The sequence below is a fragment of the Ciona intestinalis genome, unplaced genomic scaffold (assembly GCF_000224145.3).
Source record: "Ciona intestinalis unplaced genomic scaffold, KH HT000074.2, whole genome shotgun sequence".
Lineage (NCBI taxonomy): Eukaryota > Metazoa > Chordata > Ascidiacea > Phlebobranchia > Cionidae > Ciona > Ciona intestinalis.
The window spans coordinates 284,231-305,090 of NW_004190396.2; the positions used below are offsets into that span (position 1 = coordinate 284,231).

The 20,860-nt window shown below is 34.2% G+C and overlaps 3 protein-coding genes and 1 long non-coding RNA gene across 5 annotated transcripts in view; 3 read left to right on the plus strand and 1 right to left on the minus strand.

Moving 5' to 3' along the window:
* LOC100184028 (myotubularin-related protein 10) overlaps window positions 1-5,215 on the plus strand; it is a 10,117-nt gene extending 4,902 nt beyond the window's left edge. The window contains exons 12-18 of the mRNA XM_009862976.3: window positions 1,254-1,444; window positions 1,777-1,956; window positions 2,398-2,498; window positions 2,725-3,176; window positions 3,551-3,711; window positions 4,228-4,402; window positions 4,743-5,215. Coding sequence (XP_009861278.1) covers window positions 1,254-1,444; window positions 1,777-1,956; window positions 2,398-2,498; window positions 2,725-3,176; window positions 3,551-3,711; window positions 4,228-4,402; window positions 4,743-5,059 — 1,577 coding nt within the window. The 3' untranslated portion in view covers window positions 5,060-5,215. The remainder of the gene's footprint in view (window positions 1-1,253; window positions 1,445-1,776; window positions 1,957-2,397; window positions 2,499-2,724; window positions 3,177-3,550; window positions 3,712-4,227; window positions 4,403-4,742) is intronic.
* A 1,259-nt stretch (window positions 5,216-6,474) lies between these two features.
* Window positions 6,475-10,329, minus strand: LOC100175451 (leucine-rich repeat-containing protein 70-like). The gene is made up of 6 exons (XM_002120969.4): window positions 10,150-10,329; window positions 9,662-9,890; window positions 9,210-9,331; window positions 8,475-8,644; window positions 7,639-7,871; window positions 6,475-7,021 (listed from the first exon to the last, which is right to left on the minus strand). Exons 1-6 carry the CDS (start codon window positions 10,274-10,276, stop codon window positions 6,844-6,846), a joined length of 1,059 nt encoding a protein of 352 aa, XP_002121005.1. The 5' UTR covers window positions 10,277-10,329; the 3' UTR covers window positions 6,475-6,843.
* On the plus strand, window positions 6,946-10,987 carry LOC113474996. Its single transcript, XR_003396721.1, has 6 exons — window positions 6,946-7,030; window positions 7,707-7,847; window positions 8,538-8,656; window positions 9,241-9,907; window positions 10,158-10,263; window positions 10,596-10,987. It is a non-coding gene; the product is annotated as an uncharacterized LOC113474996 (long non-coding RNA).
* Window positions 10,988-11,693: 706 nt separating this feature from the next.
* Window positions 11,694-20,860, plus strand: part of LOC100177769 (multiple C2 and transmembrane domain-containing protein 1-like) — a 17,558-nt gene continuing 8,391 nt past the window's right edge. Inside the window, exons 1-12 of one of the 2 annotated variants that reach the window (XM_026838307.1) lie at window positions 11,694-11,865; window positions 12,469-12,579; window positions 13,254-13,306; window positions 14,618-14,669; window positions 16,181-16,209; window positions 17,484-17,562; window positions 17,848-17,957; window positions 18,449-18,661; window positions 18,984-19,080; window positions 19,504-19,652; window positions 19,929-20,059; window positions 20,742-20,842. In XM_026838307.1, the coding sequence (XP_026694108.1) occupies window positions 11,814-11,865; window positions 12,469-12,579; window positions 13,254-13,306; window positions 14,618-14,669; window positions 16,181-16,209; window positions 17,484-17,562; window positions 17,848-17,957; window positions 18,449-18,661; window positions 18,984-19,080; window positions 19,504-19,652; window positions 19,929-20,059; window positions 20,742-20,842 (1,177 nt within the window). In that variant the 5' untranslated portion in view covers window positions 11,694-11,813. The remainder of the gene's footprint in view (window positions 11,866-12,468; window positions 12,580-13,253; window positions 13,307-14,617; window positions 14,670-16,180; window positions 16,210-17,483; window positions 17,563-17,847; window positions 17,958-18,448; window positions 18,662-18,983; window positions 19,081-19,503; window positions 19,653-19,928; window positions 20,060-20,741; window positions 20,843-20,860) is intronic. The other variant, XM_026838308.1, reaches the window with a different exon arrangement.

Consider the following 20,860-nt stretch of genomic DNA (forward strand, 5'->3'; position numbering starts at 1 on the left):
TATATGTTTCTATGATTTTTAAGTGTTTTCCATAGAATTTTCCCGTGATGAAGAATAGTTTTTNCGTGTTTCTACAATATAAAATATGTTTTAATGCGTTTTTCATGGTTAAATGTGTCTGTAACTTAAAAACTTGACTATGTTTTCTATGATTTTAACGAATATTATATTTTGTTATATGTTTTCTATGATTTTAACGAATATTATATTTTGTTATATGTTTTCTATGATTTTAATACTATAAAAGAGTAAAATTTTAATTCAAAACTACGATCTACAAATTGATTATCATTTCGTAATTACAAATTATATTATTCAAAGTTAATGTTATTAATCGTTTATTTCTTACAGAGTGATTGACCTCAGCAAGCAGTGTCCGAACCCGATACAAATCCAACAAAGTTTCATCAAGTTGCGGAACCTTTGCATGCCAGGTGATAACTTTACTTATAATGTGTTGTATTTTCCTTGTATTTCAAACACCAACATTCCTACACCAATAAAACACAGGGGAGGCAGGGATAGTTAGACAGAAAAATAACTTATTGGTTTACCGATTAATGCAGTGTAGATAGTTCCAGGGTTGGCCTGCCTACCGTGCCACCCCAGGTTTGGTGCCTCTGCTAATGTTTGTACAAGTACTGGTAATACCATTTCAGTATATGTTATTATTATAGATATAGAGGGTACTTAATATAAAAAAAAAAATACATATGTATGTTATATTAGATACATCCATATTTTGAAAAATATTGGGACCAATCTAAAGTATATTATATATTCAGCGTCTGAATCTGAGTACTGGGAGTCGGATGGACATTGGTTTTCCCTTGTACACAACTCGAAGTGGTTACACCATGTTAACACAATGTTATCGGTGGCTAATGATGTTTGTATGTGGATGAATGTTAAGGAACATCATGTTGTAGTGAAAGGTGAGGATGGGGGGAAGATGTAAGATAAAGTTAAAAGACTGTTGGCATTAATGGCAAATTTCAATTAATGTATTTTTAAGGATACTGTAAAGCCATTTAAGAATTTAGTGATGGGTTTTAATTCATTTGTGCCTATGCATTACACCTATGTGTTCTTGCCAGTATCAGTTTTAAATTGTTATTTTCAGTATGTGCCGTTACCAAAAGTCTCATTTGAAATGGTACGTGCGTGTTCATTGTCCCTATTTTGTGTAACTATGCCCATTTATTAGGTCTTTACTGCCTACATACATTGTAACACCAGCTTCACCCTTCCAGAGCAAACGGGGGTCGACCTCACCCCTATAATAACCTCCCTCACCCAAATACTCCTCGACCCCGAGCCCCGAACTATCCATGGTTTCCAATCCCTCGTTCAACGTGAGTGGGTGATAGGGGGGCATCCGTTCAAAACCCGGCTAGGCCACTTACATCAACCAACAGGGAACGCAGATGAAGCAACAGAAATGGTGTGTTGGTACAACTAGTGTTTAATTCTAAGTGAATATTTATATATATGTATATATAAGATAAATAAGTTAAATTCAGCAAATACCTGCAAAGTTACAGATGTGGTTACTCTTAGCGGGCACGAGGTGTAGGGAACAGAACATCCAGGTTATAACGACTGTTGTTGCCCTGCTATGCGAGGATAAAAAAGTTACAATTATCTATTTATTCATCACCTGTTTTGGTAAATAGTATGGCTATTATGACTAATAACTTTTAAAAATCAACGGAGGATTGCCATTTTTAAAATCACTTCCTCATTCAATTATTATGTAACTATGACATCACACAGTCACCTATCTTCCAATTGTTCCTCGACTGTGTATGGCAACTATGTCGTCAACATCCCGACAAGTTCGAGTTCAACCCAACGTACCTCGTCGTGATGATGGACGCGTTACGCCTCACCGCTTTCGATACTTTCATATTTAACAACGAGCGGGAACGGCAGAGGAGAATCGACCAATCAGAGGTGAGATGTGAAGTTTGAATTTTGAACAGGTTTTAATATTGACTTATTTGATGGTAAAATGCAGTTTTACATACCCATATTTATTAAACGGTATTGATGTCTATACTCTATACATAACTTTTCTGAGGTTGATATTTTACATGTTTTAATGTGGTTGACTTTTTAAATTTGTACCCAAAGCTGAGATCTCTCACATCATCGAGATCCTAAAGATCCCACAGTTGGCTAAGAAATGTCGTTACACTTATACTTTCTTTAAAACGACGATTGCAATATACTTTTGGCTATGCCTATTTGTATAGACACCTAACAGCAGGGTGAAAGCAATTTTAAGCCTAAATCTATGCAGCTAAACATATGATGTCACCCTTGTTTTAAATAATAACATGTCACCCTAGGCACCCCTGACTTTACCCCCATTAACCCAAACTACTTCCACAGCAAAAAGCTCAAGACAAGAGTTGGCAGAGTTTACCATTGTGGGCATGGGGTGTCCAGTATAAACAACAAGATCTTAAGTTGTTTAACAATCCATTGTACAAGTGAGTGGGAATGTCATGTTATATTAAAATGTTTTAATCTCCCTTCATAGCATGTATTATATTTCACCTGTTTTTTCAGTCCCCTTGTGCCTTGCTGTAAAACACAGTGTGTGGCATTTAGGCCTAAGTTGTTTGAGTTCATTAGATATATATTTGTAGATGAATATAAGTGGAAAATTTGGATTAATAGTGCATATATATACATAATACATGTATTTATATTTAGATTACAAGAGTCGGATTTCTTCGGTGTCAAAACTTCAGATTTATCGACAAATACAACGACGTCGAAAATCACGTGTTTGACTTCTTCTATGACATCACTAAACGGCATTGTTGAAAACCCAACCAACCACGGCGCTTCGATCAATCGTTCGCTTTCATCAAGCGTTGCTACTAGCGACAGCGACGAGACGGCCATTGCGCAATCTGCGACGCAATCGGACGGCGGCGAAATTGAAGATAATTTCCAGATTCATTACAATAGTAGGACGGGTGTTGTAGTTATGGGGAGTGAGACACCTGTGGGTGACAAGAAGAAGAAAAAGAGTTTCTCAATTCGTAGGAAAAAGGCAAAAGATCTCTCACATTCGCAGGAAGAAGAAGGAGAGGTTGTGGTTTGTGTGATGCCATTACAAGGGGTTAGGGAGCATGGGGTGAAACTACAAAGGAATAAAGGTGAGTAATAGCTAAGTTCGTTTAGGTCCAAGTTGTCTAACAGTTAAAATAGTGAGCAAACTCTGGCATAAATCTCAGATCAGATTGCGTGCTTCACTGTAGGACCTCACCCATATAGAATAGAATGTGCATATACAATGTTGGGGTAATGGGCCAACTCTGGCCTAAATCTCAGGTTCCATTGCGTGCCCCACTGTAGAACCTCACCCAAAGAGAATAGAAATTAATAAATTAACACCCTAACTTACTCATCCAACCCTATTTCTTGTCGACTTTGTATTGGAAGTGAAACTTTGAAGTGAAACTGTATTTTAACAAAGTCAACGCAGATTTTTTTACAAAAATTAAGCTGTACCTATAATCTTTGTTCCCAGACCCGATATTGGAAGTGAAACTGGGCCTACCTAACATTAACATGTGGGGAACATGCTATCACAGGTGGCTCCCATGGTCACAGTTGTTTGGGGGAAGTCCTTCAGCTGTGTATAGACAGGAGTCGATGCTGTACGATGAAATACATTCCTTGCATCATAAGGTGGGTGATAGCATTGTGTTGTGGTTTAGTGGTTGGGCGCTTGCATTGTAACTAAAGGGTACCGGCTTCAATGCTCGATGCTGCTAGGTGTATGTGTCCTTGGGCAAGCCACATATAGGCAAGGGTTCTTTATGATGAAATACATTTGTTGCATCATAAAGTATGTAGTGGTTATATAATTAATATACATGGGAAAGTCTTAGATCATATAGAATAAAAGTAAAAATACAATTTAGTGCTGTGGTTGCCCTGCTTGATGCTGGATACTGATAGACTATCGTGATAACCATATGTATCCTTGGGAAAGACACTTAACGGCAATTTCTCCAACCCAGTGGTCACTATTGGGTACCTAGACCTAGACCTAAACCAAAGTTCCTGTGTGTTCATGTTTTTAATAACTGTTTTTTACCTTAAATAAATTTTGCCTATACCATCAAAAGAGATATATTTTTTTATTCCAATTAAAACAATATTTTTTAACTCCATTATAAATATCCAATTTTTATGTTCCAGATTATAAAACTGATGCAATCCATTGATGATTGTGACATCATAAGCCCCCATAGTGATGACAGTGGTATGTATTTCCCCCACACCCCACCTGCCACACCCCCAACACACCCATATATAATATCCAATTACTTTCCATATTCACCCGTACAAGATCTCGGAAGGAAATCAATCTTAGGTGGGTGGGATGTTTGGACATCTTGATCTATTAATATAGGGGGACCTATTTGTATTTATTGTTGCTTGAATAATTGATGTAACTTATTTTAGCATTGATTGGCATGCTTACTTCTAGCATATCGGTTTTAGGTAAATGATGCTATCATTGTGGACGTATGTGTCATTGGGCAAAACACTTAACGACAATTGCTCTAACCCAGTGGTCACTAATGGGTTGTCCAAATTATCAGCCATATATATGAACATTACCCAAACTCCAGTAAAAAGTAAAAGTAGCAAGCTTCATTCATAAGAAATAGGTTTTAGATTTAATTAATAATTATTTCTCCCAACCCCAGGCACCCCTCTGTTCAACTTTATTCATGGAAATCCTATTTTCGACTTTGGACAAAAAGTGAAAAATAAACACTCGAGGTCTCCCTCCAACTTCTCCTTCACAACCCCCTCTAGTGACGAAGGTAACTCGTCGAAATCTAACGAGAAATCCTCAGCCACAAACAGTTTATCGAATAGTTGCGAAAATTTGGACAAACCTTCCAAAAAGAAGCCATTAATGCCCCCAACTGAAAAGAGGACGCCATTAATGCCCCCAACTGAAAGGAGGACGCCATTAATGCCCCCATCGGAGAGCATTACTTATATATCATCTGTATAGGTGGGATCTTTAATTTATTTAGTTCAAATAAAAGTCTAATTTCTAACTTTGAAAAATAATTAAGTTTAAAGTTTCTACAAAAAAGTTTTCTTTATCTCGTTTGAAATTATTTAATTTTTACGTGGAAATAATTAGATACTTATCTGCAAGCATTACTTTAAAAAAAAAAACAAGTTTAATATTTAATTCAAGACTAACTTTTTTTTATATCTTTCAAAATAAATATTTTTGACTTGGAAAAAATAAAGTTTTTTCTTTTATTGAACAAGCTCAAAATAATATTCATATCTTCGGTACAATCATTGTAGTATTATTATGACATCATAATCCTATAAATGGATGTCATACTAACCACAAATTCAATGATTTTCTTCTTTTGGTTGAATCTATGACATCATAGACCTGATTATGACATAACTGGATTTTTTTTGCCCAAAATATTTTACAGATTTTTTAAAATATGTTTTTTAGTAATTTTGTTCTTTGATGTCATAGTAGGTATTATGATGTAGCATGACATGTTAAAATTATTCTGCTGTTAAATTAAAAAATATTTAATTTTGGTTGATTATATACAATTGTTGCGTAAAACGTAAATTTATTTTTCTGCCACATAGAAACAAACTATCTTGTTATTATATGATTTTTGTGTTGTTTGCTCAACTAGGTGTAAATATACTTTGGTTAATCCCAAAGTAGTTGGTAAATTAAGTATATTTTCCACATTAATTATTATGCAAAGTATAAACAGTGCACTTAATTCGTTAAGTTCGTTTTGTAGCGAATTTTCTGTTTATTAAGATTTCTATGATATCTGTATAATGTTTCTATAGTGGCTGATTCATTGTGTTGATATTTTTACGACAAAACATAGATATCTTATATGAAGCAATTCTTGCTAAAAACTTAGTCTAATTTCAAAATGTATTATTTAAACAAAAATCCCAATCATGGGCGCCAAACCTGGGGTGGCAGGGTAGGCGAATCTACCCTAATTTTTTGAACTGTATTTCATTTTTTCTCAATATAATATTATTATTTTAAAAATGATTCAATTTCAAAAGCGCAATTTATAGTAGTAATATAAAAGTTTCATTTAAAATGAAATTATAATTTTTTGAAAATTGTAATATTTTTTGAAAACAGTAGATATAAATTAGTTTGTCTCTTAATATTTTATATTAGCACGCTGCTGTATTCAACACAACTATAGCATGCTGTATTATAATAAGCACACACAAACGTACAAACTAAATGATGTTAAAGTTATTTCATGACCTTCGGCAGTGTTTACGTTTTATTTTCAAATAATGATTATTGTGTGTTTGATTATCCAGTATTTTAAACATCTGGAAACACTGGTATTACGCAACACCTGACCTGGTACTATCTGCACAATTATTGCAATCTTTGAATAAAAGCTCCAGATTATATTTATGTCCCCAAATGTTTCGGTGATTTGGTGGTTCAAGTCGTTGGACCAAATGATACCGGGTTCGAGGCTCGACCATGCTACCAATGTGGGCATATGTGTCAGCCATGCAGAAAAACAATCACCCCAAAGTTACAAACGTGGTAACTTGTGGTATAATTAACAACATAAAAATTACATCTGGTGGCATCACAATAACATTTGTTGACATCACAATCAGGCTGATGACATCACAAGCAGACTGATGACATCACAATCAGACTGATGACATCATAAGCAAACTGGTGACATCACAAGCAGACTGATGACATCACAAACAAAACTGATAACATCACAATTACATCTAATGACATCACACACAGCATTCCTCAATATTAAGTTCAGCTAACGTTGTGTGATTCAAATTCCTCGGAGAATCGCAAACCATCTTGTGGGGATCACGAAGTAGAGAACCCGCGTCATCTCGAAGCAGCTGAATGTTGCAATCGCAGAAGATGGGGTTGCCCGCAAAGTAGAACGAGTACAGGACTCTGTGGGTGGTGGGTACGGGTTATATATTGACGTGTGTATGAATCTAACTTATTTATCGTATGCTTAAGTATAGATGTTATAGAGAGAAAGTTGGGTTTGGACAAATATTATCATGTTGTGCTGCTGTTGCCATCAGGTATAATGTAATAAAAACATTGTTTTGCCTGCTATTCGTGGTTTAGTTCAAATACAAAACTTAGTATAATAATATAATTATATTTTTTTACCAAAAGAGCTATTTACCTAAACACAACATGCCTGTTAATAATATAAACACACACCTTCTAACTTTAGTCATAATAAACCTCATGTTTTCTGTTAAATGAAGCTAAACTATTTCCATGTTATATATACATATTGGCCACTATGCAGTTGTGTATGTAGTATGTGTTGTATAGAAAATATTAGATAATGAAAACAACATGTCTGTAGTGTAAATGAACGAATGAATAAGTGTAACTTACTTTACACATACGTCCACAATAGCAATGACAAGCCTTGAACCCATTACCTTTGGGTTAGAGGCAGGCGCGCTAACCAACTGTGCCACGACGCCGGGACAAGAGATAATAATAAACACACAACAATTAATAAATTAATAACATTAACACCCCACCTCCTGACTTCAGACATGAACAATCCCAACATATCTTCCTCAATAAACCTCAATGCGTTGCTTTCCAGGTGGATTTGGTGGTGGTTGTTGTTCTTTACCCCAAACAAGCGAAACGCATACGGATGTACCTCGTGTATGTTGTTCCCAGCCAACGATATAAACCAACACATTGGGAGTTGCTGAAATTGATTCTCTCCGAGTATTCGAAGGTTGTTGTTCGACAAGTATAATACCTTGGTTAAAAGTTTGTGTTATTCTATATGGGTGAGATCTCACAGTTAGGCATGATTAGAGAGTATGTAATTGCTATACTTATATTATAAGTATAATAACTCGAATATAAGTTTGTGTGATGTTGTATTCTATATGAGTGAGGCCTTGGTTATAAAGTTTGTGTTATTCTATATGGTGAGGTCCCGCAACGGGGCATGATACCTGCGCTCAGGCAAAAGTTGGTGTAGATATATTACAGAGTATGTGATTGGTATATTTATATTGTAAGTATAACAACTTGAGATTAATATTTGTGTTATGTATTAGTTATTGAATATGAGTGAGGTCCTTGTTACAGGGCCTGGGATTTAGAACAGAGCTGGCCAATCACCCCAAAATCAAACTTATTATATATATATATATATATATATAACTGTAACTAATTTATCAGGGCAATGACAGTGCCTGCTTAAGGATTACCATGTATGTAACTTTGTGGGTTATTGTTAACTTGGACAACCCATTAGTTACCACTGGGTTGAAGTAATTGCCGTTAAGTGTCTTGCTCAGGGAAGCCTTCACTTAGCGAGGCACACCAGGATGGTCCATTACCCCAAACTCACATTAAGTTGTGTTGCTTGTATGAAAGTAGTTTTACTGATAAAGTCAATAACATTATATTCCAGCTTCAATGTTTGGAGTTCTTTCAACTTCCTGAACGAGCCGCTGGTTAAGGTTCGTATGCGATTGTGGTTTAGGTTGAGTGTTCGGAGCTTGTGAGGGAACTTTATACCTGGGTAGGTAGGTGGGTTACTGTTACTATATTTGGCAAGATAATTCTAATTGTCACAAAATTTTGTTTTGGGTTCAAGGTTTTGTGTTGCCCTTATTGTGTAGCAGGGCAGAGAATACATTTGTTCACAATTTAAATTGTCACAAATTTTTGATATTTGATTAAAATTCATTTTAAAAACAACTTGATATAAATTTCTCAGTTATTTTGTAACATATTTAGCTACATTGGTGGGGGGGGGGGGTGAATGTTATCAGTAGGATTGTTTTGTTCATAATTTGCAAATAGTTGTTTAACTACAGCATGGGCTCAATGTTGCCACTATTATGTAGCAGGGCAGAGGATGCATTTCTTGGTTGGTTAATAAAACTTAGGTTTTTAAACTCAATCACTTTATTACATTATATTGTTTTTGGGGGGTAGGGTTCACGACTATTACCCATTCAAAATACAACAATTTTCAACTGCAAAAGAATATTTACAAATTATTTAGATTCAGGCATTTTTTGGCTTTAGTTGACATTTAAATGATGCCAAAACCCCTTCCTATGACATCACAACACACCTTGTACCGAAGTAATTCTATTCATCTCCAGGTTAAGATCGACCAAGTTCTTCAATAGTTTGAACCCTCGTTGTGGAAGATGAAAGATCTTGTTGTTTTTGAAACTTAATCTTCGTAGCTTCCTGGGGTGAGAGGTTGGATTATTGAAGTTTTATTGAGGTAGTGTTGGTTTATAGGGGTAATGAGCCAACTCTGGCCTGACTTCGTTGTTTTTTTAATTTTTGGGGTTAACTCTGGCCTGAATTCCTCTAAACTTCATGTCCCATGGGCCATGGTGTGCCTCACTGTAGAACCTCACCCATATAGAATAGAATGTGCAAATACAATGTTGGGGTAATGGGCCAACTCTGGCCTAATCAAGCACCGAACCTCGTACCCTTTGGTTACAATGCACTCACCTAACCCCTGAGCTTTTCATTGGTCAATCAAAATATTCATTGTTTGTTTCTTACTTGAATCGACTGTTGATTATGATGTCACGGATAAGATTATTATCCACCAATAATGTTTCGAGTTTCGCAAGATTTGAGAACTCGTCAAAGTTGATCGTTGTCATGGAGTTGTTGCTTAGCAACAATCCCGTAACATTGGCAACGACCCCGGGGGGGAAGGAGGTAAGGTTGGCATGGAAACAACTCGCGGCAACTCCGGCACAAAATATTTTCCCTCGTCTCTGGGTGGCTGGGGGTGTTGGTAGTGTAAGTTCTTTATTTTTGGTTAAAATATCTTACCTGGGCTATGCCCTGCTAACTTTATCTTTACGGGGGATGTTAAGTTGCTTAGTAACTAAGTTAGTGGTGAAAATCTCTGCTCATTGTCTCGTTTGTTTTAAAGCCAATTGCTGCAAGCAGTTATTAAGACAAATCTAAACCAAGTCTATTAGTGTCTTTTCCAAAGACTCAATAAAGCCATTGATTATACAAACTAACAGCAAACTTACATTTACAGAAAATACTTTCACACACGCATGGTGATGGACACGATGTGATTGGTTGGTTTGGTCGTCTTGCTGCTGATGTAAGGTTAACAATCAACGCAACAACCAACAACCATGGTATGCACCTCATGGTTATTACTATGTAGGGTCTATGCAAGTAAAGCTAAATATGTATACAGATATATAAATAGATATATCAGATATGCTTAGTGTATTAAGTTATAGGTTCTGCTAAATGGGCTAGTTTATAAGTTAGCTTGATATGTATTTTACTTTATATATTGGTATGTAAGTTATGGTAAATATTTATATAATGTTTTAGCGTATCTGAACTTTATATTCTGTGCTATATTTAGACTTTCTGGCATTTTAAAAACTTAAGTTTTGACTACCATTACCTCTCAAATGTAAAATATTGCTGTATTTTATTTTACCTTATATTTCTGCAGAAAGCTGGGTCAGATTCATACTCTGCTAACTTTTCAAGTGCCATTGTGTGTGTGCAGTGGAGCATGAAGTGTGCAGTCAAGCATGCAATGCAGCAACAAGTGGCTTGGGTGAAATATTTTGGTTGATTGATCGATCATTTCTGTCCGGTGCCACCCAGGGGTTACGGGTTCAAGGCTTGACATTGCCATAGTTATTGGCGTATTTTACTACAGGCAAAACACTTAACGCCAATTGTTTCAACCCAGTAGTCAATTTAAACTCAAACTTTTCCACATAAGTTTAAACATGGCGCGGTGTATTACTAATTGTCATATTCTATAAATTCAATATCTTTATTGTTTTATTTAATTTGATATTAGTTTTCGTAATAAAAATGATTAATAAAAAATCATATTTTTTGGTTTTGTTATTATGCTGTTGAACATAAGACTTATCTTTGAATGACTTATCAATTATTGCGAGTTTAGTGTCAGCAACTCAGTAAGCTATTGCAGTGTGTTGATAGGAAGACATTATCTGTTTCCAATCTACTATATTGCTTTTATTTTATGGTATTTTAATCTTACATATAAATATTAAAAGCTTTAATATCTCTTAATGGCTGTTATATAAGATTGAATGCAGAGACAATAGTATTTGTAAAGGATTAGTACATGAGGTTATAGGGGTGGTTTGGTTTTAGAATGTCGGTTATATTACTTTGTGTACCATGTTATAACGACTGTTGTTTTGTTGCTTTTTACTATCTTATTTGGTATGAACTTTGTTATTGTAACCAAAAGGAAAAATATAAAAAATAGTGTTGTAACATGACATTTATAGTTGACCAAATTGATTAAAAAAATACGAAGAGAAGAGAATTAGCGACAAAACGACAGTCGTAAAATAGCTTGGAATAGAAACTGCTAGGATGAGAAAAAATTATTTAATGTTTTTTAGATGCGTTAATGTATATAAATGTGTTTTAGCATATGTTAGTTAGATCTTTAAATATATTAGTAGCCATTTAAGAAAATTTTCAGTTAAATTTTGCTCCCCTGTGAAATTACAAGTTAAAAAAATTCCCCTTATGCGTTTTTCGGCGAATTTTATTTTGGTGACTCATCAGAACCGCGCGAGCGTGTTTATGAGTCAGCGGGTTTCTCTGTGACATCATAGGCATCTATGTTTACATCGCGGCGTGCTCTGTAACTTTTGTTCCAAAGTTTTTGACGAAAATGGAAGATCGGGAAAATAATATTGTTGAATACGATCGTCTATCGTTACAAGGTAATTAAAATATTATTAACTTTATATTTTATTATTGTATGTTTAGTTTTGCAGTTACTTTATTTGTCCAACACTTTCTCTAAGTAGTTTGTACACATTTTTATTTGTTGAATATAATAGTCTATCGTTGCAATGCGATTAAAATTAACAAATTTTTATTTGAAATTTTGGTGCTGGTAAAGAATCTCCCCCCCAGCTTATTTTCTAAACCCCTAGGTTAGGGGGTTAGGTGTTGATGGTTAGGGGGTTAGTGGTTATATGGGTTAGTGGTTATATGGGTTAGTGGTTATATGGGTTGATGGTTATATGGGTTAGTGGTTATAGGGGTAAGGGGTTAGTGGTTAGCAAATAAGGTGGGGGGGAAGACTCTTCACTAGCCCCGAAATTTTATTAATTTATTGTATGTTTAGTCAATAAACAATTTTTATCCAGCTAAAGTTTTTAAATTTTTATTTCTTTAGGTGAATGTTTTTAGTGGAGCACGGGTTTCGTTGATCATATATATTTAGGCAGTTTTCACCCGTAGCATGTTTTAACGGCTGTGGTTTTAACAGCTGTGGTTTTTTAAAATTACTTTAATATTTTTTTCCCTCTTTATTCCAGATTCAAGTGACAATGGCTCTCCAAACAGAAAAGGCAAAAAAGGTAAAAAACTTGGTATATTCAGCTACAGAAGTCGTAAAACGGAACGAAAGAAAGAACATTTTGTTAACGGTAACTATGAGTGCTTGATGCATTTTTATGGGGTTACTATGTGGTGCATATGCGACGGTCTTTACTAAAACTTATGCATAACTGTATAGGCTGTTAACGTATGTGTTAACTTACTAACTTATAAAAGGGCACAAGGTGTATGAAACAGAACACCCGTGTTATAACGACTATGGTTGCCAAACCATGCAAGAATGAAAAACTTATTAGTTATATATAGAAAATAAATGTAAATATATATTTTGATGTGAACATTCTGTATTATAAATTCAGCCGTTTTAAGCAGTGTTTTGTTGTTTAAAATTATATATCACGAACAATATAAAAGTTGGTTATGACATGTGGCCCAGGTTTCCTGATTCATAAACTCTTTACATCCTCGATGAGTAATCTGGGCTTATTGTTTGTATAAAGAGTTGTCATTGCATGTTTGTTATAAATACAATATCAGGGGGTGTATGCATACCTATTGCATACATGATCCATTTAAGCTTAAAATAACAATAATGTGTGGGGGGATTATTTGTTCAATGGTTCAAAAAAATAATTTTTAAAATGATTTAATTCAATTGTTTTTGTAACTTAAAAATATTATGTTCATTTTTAAAACATATATCTATATATATATTTTTGTGATTTTTATATTTAAGTTTTAATCTATGGTATTTTTATTTTAGGTGATTTCCAAAAAGAAGAAATAAGTTCAACATATACAGAGGTACCCTGGTTTGTTGTAATTATGTATGACGCATATGTTTTGTGCCTCTACGTGTGGGTGTATATATACATGGGTGCCAAACCTGGGGTAGCAGGGTAGGCAGGCCCTTTTATAAAATTGACACATTGTGTGTGTCTATCTGTGTATATACCATGTGTGTATGTATATGTGTATTTTTAACATAATTGTATATGATGTTTATATATATGCTGTCTTATGCAAATAAACTGCTTGTTTATGTTTGTTATTATCACCCATTACCAAAATAAAAACACTATAAAATAAATAATTTAGTAATCAATTAATTTCTGTAAATATTTGTCACACTCAGGTCAGGTGTTCTTTGTAAATCAATAAATAATTAAATTTCTTTCACTTGAGTATCATATATGAAACTAGATCAATATTATGGATACAACAAGGATTATCTTCATCGGCCATTAATCTTAATGCGTTAATTTAATAAATGGTTATTCTAATGCTTTGGTTTTAAATTTAAATGCAATGTTAACAGTTTTATTGTTGTATTCTGTTTTTTTGTTTAAACTTTTATTTAATTTTGTTGCAGTATTCAAAGAGACAAATAAAAATTATCATATTTTCCTTTCTTTTCGTTTATACTATTTTTTTATTTTTTTCATAGTTGAAAAAACATAACAGAAGTTATTAATTGAACTGCACGAGGTTAAATGACTTAAATTGCACATACTTTACTTTCTACCATAACTTGTGTAAAAGTTCGCAAACTAACAAGGAACATCCATATTTTTAAAAATCTTACGTTTCTATTTTATTAAAGTTTTGAAGTCAACAACATTTTGTTGTTGACATTTATTTCTACTTTAAGAAATTGAAAAAAATGTAGTTTATAATTTAAAGTAGAAATCTAAGAAATTGAAAAAAATGTAGTTTATAATTTAGATATTTTACTAAATTTATAACATGATAGTGGCATGTGTGACCTGTGATCACATAATGGAAGCAACAAACAGGGATTGTACAACCCATTTTTCACCCACAATGCAAACAAACTCTTATTGTCCACCATTGTTATAACTTATGATGTGTACAATGTCTATTATAACATCATGAAAAAATTTTCTTGTACTTCTATAGAGTGTCAAAATGTTGATCCTTTAAGATCACAATTATAAAACTTGGCAGAAGATCTCCTTGAGATTTATGAATGCACTTTTAATTTAGAAGTTTTTTTTATTAGTTTGTTACCCTTTTACTCCCATCAATACTTTCTATTATACCATACTATTTTTAAGTTAAAAACTAAATTTACAAAGTTTTTAAATTATTGTATTTATTATCCAGGTAACACAGGAGTCAATACATAGCACCCATATCACACAACGTGCACGCACAGGTAATTAATCACATTATTTCCAAGATCCATCTGCCCAGTTTGGTTTCTGCATGTATTACTAACAACTTTATTTATCTCTGCGATTACGGTAACAAAGATTTTGAAATATTTAAAAGGGAAATGTCATTTGTTCCACTCCTGTTTTGACCGGGCATAATATGTTTTTAAGAAATGATAATAATATGTCATTTCTGGCAAAAAAAGTTAAAAATTATATTGAAATATTGACAAAAAAAACAAAATGTTATAAAAAATTTTGTTAGTTTTTAATTTTTTAATTTATACCTCCCAAAAAATAGGTTTTACATGAATACACTATGCCTTGGAAATACCATAGGGAAAAAATCATTACAATAGGAATTATTGGATTTTAAGTCAGTTCGTTCTTTCATTACGGCAAGATAAAAGAATATTTAAAGCAGGTTGATTAATCATACGTACGCAGGAAGTCGTAATAAGATTCGAATATCTTGTAACGTTAGGTGGTGATAGTCTTTCTAATGTTAGTGTGTGTGATATGTTATGGTATATGTATGGTTTAGGACGAGGTGTAGGCATAATATATATATGTGTTTATTTGTACAATAAAGGTTTGTTATTAGAATACCTTGTAGTGTTGGGTGGTAGTGGTGACTGGTTGTCTTTCTAATGTAAGTGTATATGATATGTGACTTTGTGTATGGTATGTGACTTTGTGTATGGTATAGATTTGTGTATGGTTGTACAATTACAATTACATTCATGTATTATTAGAATACCTTGTAATTGACTTTTTATTGTAATGCTATTTAATAAAAATATGATTTTTATATGTGTGTTTATATGTAATATGCCTATTGATTTCTGTCTTATTAGAAAATAAATTACCAGGCAATAATTGTAGATATATATAGTCTCCTATTGTAGATACTTGTGTAATAACATGGATGCAACACCAGGTATAAATTAATAAACTATTTTAAGTAACTACACTATGTTTGTTAACATAATTTTGTCTCTAATCTTGCCTTAACGACTGTCGTTTAACAAATTTTCGTTGTTTATATTATTCTTACTTTTGTTAATGTTCCCAAAAGCTTTTTAAATGAGTTCTGTCTTAAATTAAATATTAATTTTATACGTTTGTTTCAATTTAATAAATTGAATTATTCATAATTGAAAAAAATATGTGTCATTATCAGAATCATTTGAAAAGTTTGTATTTTTTACTATCATTAAGATTTTAAACTGGTATTTAAAATGTAGTTTTTGTTTGTGAAGTCATTATAAATCGATAAACATTTTTTATGATGTCAAAAATACATTTATTTTTATTCCCGACCTTTAAAAGTAATTTTAGTTTATATTCACTGTTTACAATGGTTTTATGACATCATAAAGTTTACAATCAACAATCGATTGATCTGGTATTATGACATCACAGTCGTGTAAATTCCTAGTATTGTCCTCGCTCTTATGCAACAAAGTGTCGCATTTAAATCGAACTTATAATATATCTATGTTTTTTGCAGGTTCCCATTTACACCGGTCCCCCGCCAAGGTAGGATCAATTATTAAACGAACAATGAAATATTTATTATGACCTCACAAATGCTTGATTGTTACACCTTTTGTAGCAATTGTGACGTATCAATGCCACTTCCTGTTCAATGACAAGAAATGATTGATTAATATTTGATTTTCATAGAAACTGTTGTGTATAGTTAGCAGCATAATGTATAATACTACTGCCTGTTCAGTCTATTATATACAAAGTACAACAGGTTTTTAGAGGGCTGTGTTTTTTATGAAAGGCTTAACAGTGTGTAGACCAGATGTAACTTATAAAAACTTAATGTTCCATTTAAAGGTAATTAGTAAAGCTAGTTTTACAAAGTGTCAACAAAACAATAACCCTGAATTGGTTGCACTACTTTTCGCAGGTGTTTATATAAGTTAAGTTGTATTTAACTGATACTTCAGTATTTTAGACAGCTAGTTTTACAAAGTGTCAACAAAACAATAACCTTGAATTGGTTGCACTAATTTTCACAGGTGTTTATGTAAATTAGATTATTTTAGACAACAGTGTTTTAAATTATTTGTTTTATTAAATTGTTTATAAATATAATGTATACAAATATATATGTTATGTATTTAGTAAAGTATATCATCATACATTTTCCATCTAAATAATTCAAATAGTTATTAAAAAATTTCATCTATTTAGGAAAAATAAAAAATAAATATATATACCCATATATTTGAGTTAAAAAAAATTGGTTTTCTGTTCCATAACAAAATAATTTCTTGCAAAAAATGTTGGTAGTAATAATTGTATTCTTTGCAAACAATACGCCATAAAACTTTTATTAGAATGTTTCACCTTTGATTGACAGCTACTTACAAAACAGATCAATGTTTGATTATGAAACAATAAGCGTTGAAATAAGTTTTTCATTATAAAAATTCAATACCTCGTCCCACAGTGCGTTGTATGATTAGTTGGGAAGACTACTTGACCCCTATATTGAAAATCATAGTATGTTTAATGTACAGTGGTGAAAAAACACTGTTTTAAAAAATATACTTTAGATTATTAGTATGAGTTATTGTCAAATACAACTTAACTTACATAAACACTTGTGAAAAATAGTGCAACCAATTCAGATTATTGTTTTGTTGACACTTTAAAAAATTACCTAAAACAAGTCAAAAATCACAACAAAATTTTTTTTTTAGTTTTTTTATTTTAGTTTCATTATTGTCTTCTTTATGTCATAATAAGTTGTCACAATGAGTGGCATTCTGGAAAAGTCGTTGTTATATTTCCAGGATGATCGCAAACCACCAACACACAAGTTGCATATCAAGTTGATTGGGGGGGAGGGGCTTGCTGCAAGGGATTCTAATGGTGGGTGCTTGTAATGTTATGGTCTGTATATGGGTGGGGTCATGGTTATGCAAGCCATGGGACCTGGGGTTCCTATTACCCAAACATTGTATATGCACATTCTATTCTATATGGGTGAGGTCTTCAGTGAGACACACCTGAGACCTAGGATGTAGGTCTATTACCCCAACACCCAGGGTGCTACCATCTAGACCCCACTAAGGCAGTTTATAGACACTCAATATTAGTATACACCCCCCTTCATACACAGTGTGTGCGATAATTAAAGTTCATCTTTCCCACCAGGCTTGAGCGACCCTTACGTGAAGATACGCATCAACAATCGAACTGTGTATAAAAGTAAATGCTGCAAGTTAACCCTCGACCCACGATGGGACGAAGACTTTGCGATCGAGGTTTGTTGGCTGATTAATCCATGGATTTAATTCAGTTTTGAAAATAAAAGAAAAAAGAATTACATTAATTGTTAATGATAGAAACAGTTTAAGAAATTGTTTGAAAATTTTTATACGAGATTTATATTGCTGTATTTACCACCAATGTTGTGAAGTAATTGCTTGTCCTTTTTACGGGTAATTGCGAAGATTGAAAATAATAATTGCTTCATATTATTTTTGTAGTTTGTGCAGATGTTCTATGTAACTGTGGATAAAAATCTTTATCTACTTGCCTTATACCTTGATGTTCACAGCACACTACGCTTAATTCAAGTAACACATGTTTTAACCACTGCCGCATCGTCACAATCCATAGAAATAGTATAAACAACAACATAGACATAATATAAAATACACTGGTTGAGGCAAATTATAGTAACATAGAAAATTTTATACAGGACAAAATTTATTTTATACTTTTTCAATATAAAGTGATTGCATTTTATCAGGTTGACATGGAGGCGCACGTAGTGCTGCACGTGTATGACAAAGACCGGGGGTTCACTGATGACTTCATGGGGGCTGCGGAAATCGATCTGGCAACACTGACGCAAAACCCTGAGGAGATCAACCTCCATTTATCGGATGAAAGCAGTGAAGAGGAATTGGGATATATCAATATTCATGGTCATCTTACATCTGTCAATCATGAAGTCCCTGCTGTGAGTAGATGGGGTTGGTGTTATAATGTATTGGTCATGTAACATGTTATACATACATATATATATATATATGTAAACATGTTAAAAGCTTTGCATATGATTATTAGCATTATTGAGGATTGGGCAACCCTTGTGTGGAATTTGTGGTTGAGTTATATGGGTTGCTGTTGGGTTAATGGACCAACCCTGGCTTAAATCCCAGGTCCCACAGCGTGCCTCACTGTAGGACCTCACCCATAAAGGATAGAAACTTTACTTTAGAAATTTAACATCAGCAAGTATTTTATATCTATGTGATTTACAATATATGATATCTCTATAGTTACAGCCTCAGCCAATCAAAGAAGAAGTGATCACCCAAGCGGAAACCCCGGTTTTATCGGCCAAGAAAGATTTCGGGACAATGAAACGTAACCAAGGTGTGTGATGTCATCGATTATGTCATATGTGTGATGTGATTAAATATTAGATTGTGTTTCACTTAACGGCAATTGCCCAACCCAAGGGTCACCAATGGTTTGTCCAAATTATCAGCCATACAAAAAACAGTCACCTACAAAGTTACATACATGGTAACTCGTAAGCGGGCACGAGGTGTATGAAACAGAACACCCGTGTTATAACGACTGTTGTTGTCCCACCATGCGAGGATAAATAAGTTACATATGTAGTAACTTGTAAGCGGGCACGAGGTGTATGAAACAGAACACCCGTGTTATAACAACTGTTGTTGTCCCACCATGCGAGGATATATATAAGTTACATACATTCATGCCATCCATGCTAAACATTGGAGTTGTAACAATACATACCACCCCACTTGACGCATGGTTGTCACCCAGGTTCAGTCCGCGGCACCCGCCATTTATTCCCGGTTGCCATCGCCACCGTGCAGCTTGTGTCCGGTAGTAACCTCCCCGCACGAGACGCCAATGGGTTCTCGGATCCCTACGTTAAGTTGATGCTTGGCAAGTGGAAGAAGAAGAGTAAGGTGTGTGCGGTCAATTATTAGTATGAGATAATGTAGGCTATTGAGTGTCTATAAACTGCCTCAGTGGGGTCTAGATGGTAGCACCCTGGGTGTTGGGGTAATAGACCTACATCCTAGGTCTCAGGTGTACCCTAGTGAAGACCTCACCCTTATAGAACATAATCTTTATTATTGAGCGTCTATAAACTGAGCCAGTGGGTAACATTATGTATACGCAGGTTATGTAAGTTTGGATTATAGTTAGCAATCCTGTTATGCATTCCAATACAACACCAGGTTTGCTACAAGACATTGAACCCGCTATGGAAGGAGGAATTCACCATCCAACTTTGTAATAAAGAAACTTCTATGTTGGATGTTACTGTGTGGGATAAAGATTCTTACAGGAAAGATGATTTTATTGGGAGGTGGGTTGGTTGTGATGTCATATGTGTGTGTGTGATGTAATGGTCAACTCTGGTCTAAATCCCAAGGTCTTCAAAATCACCTCACCCATATGGAACAGGTGTAATAAAATTTGATAAATATTAACTATGGTATGTTCTGTGAATCTGGCCCTGATCTAGCACTTATATTGTTGGGCGATTCCCGTTGCAACACGCTTAACGACAATTGCTCCAACCCAGTCGCCACTTATGTGTTATCTAAGTTGTCAGCTAAACAGAAAAACAATCACCCACAAAGTTACATACATGGTAACTTGTAAGCTGGCATGAGGTGTATGAAACAGAACACCTGTGTTGTAACAACTGTTGTTGCCCCGCCATGCGAGGATAAATAAGTTACATAGGTAGTAACTTGTAAGCGGGCACGAGGTGTATGAAACAGAACACCCGTGTTATAACGACTGTTGTTGTCCCGCTATGCGAGGATAAATAAGTTACATACGTAGTAACTTGTAAGCGGGCACGAGGTGTATGAAACAGAACACCTGTGTTATAACGACTGTCGTTGCCCCGCCATGCGAGGATAAATAAGTTACATACGTAGTAACTTGTAAGCGGGTATGAGGTTTATAAAACAGAACAGCCGTGTTATAACAACTATCATTACCCTACAAGCGTAAATAAGTTCCACACATTCATACAGATGTGATTTGGATCTATGGAACCTTGAGCGCGAGGTCACCCATTCATTAAAACTGAACTTACTCGATACAACGGGTAGTTTATTATTCCTTATCACTGTGCATGGGGTGAATGCCTGGT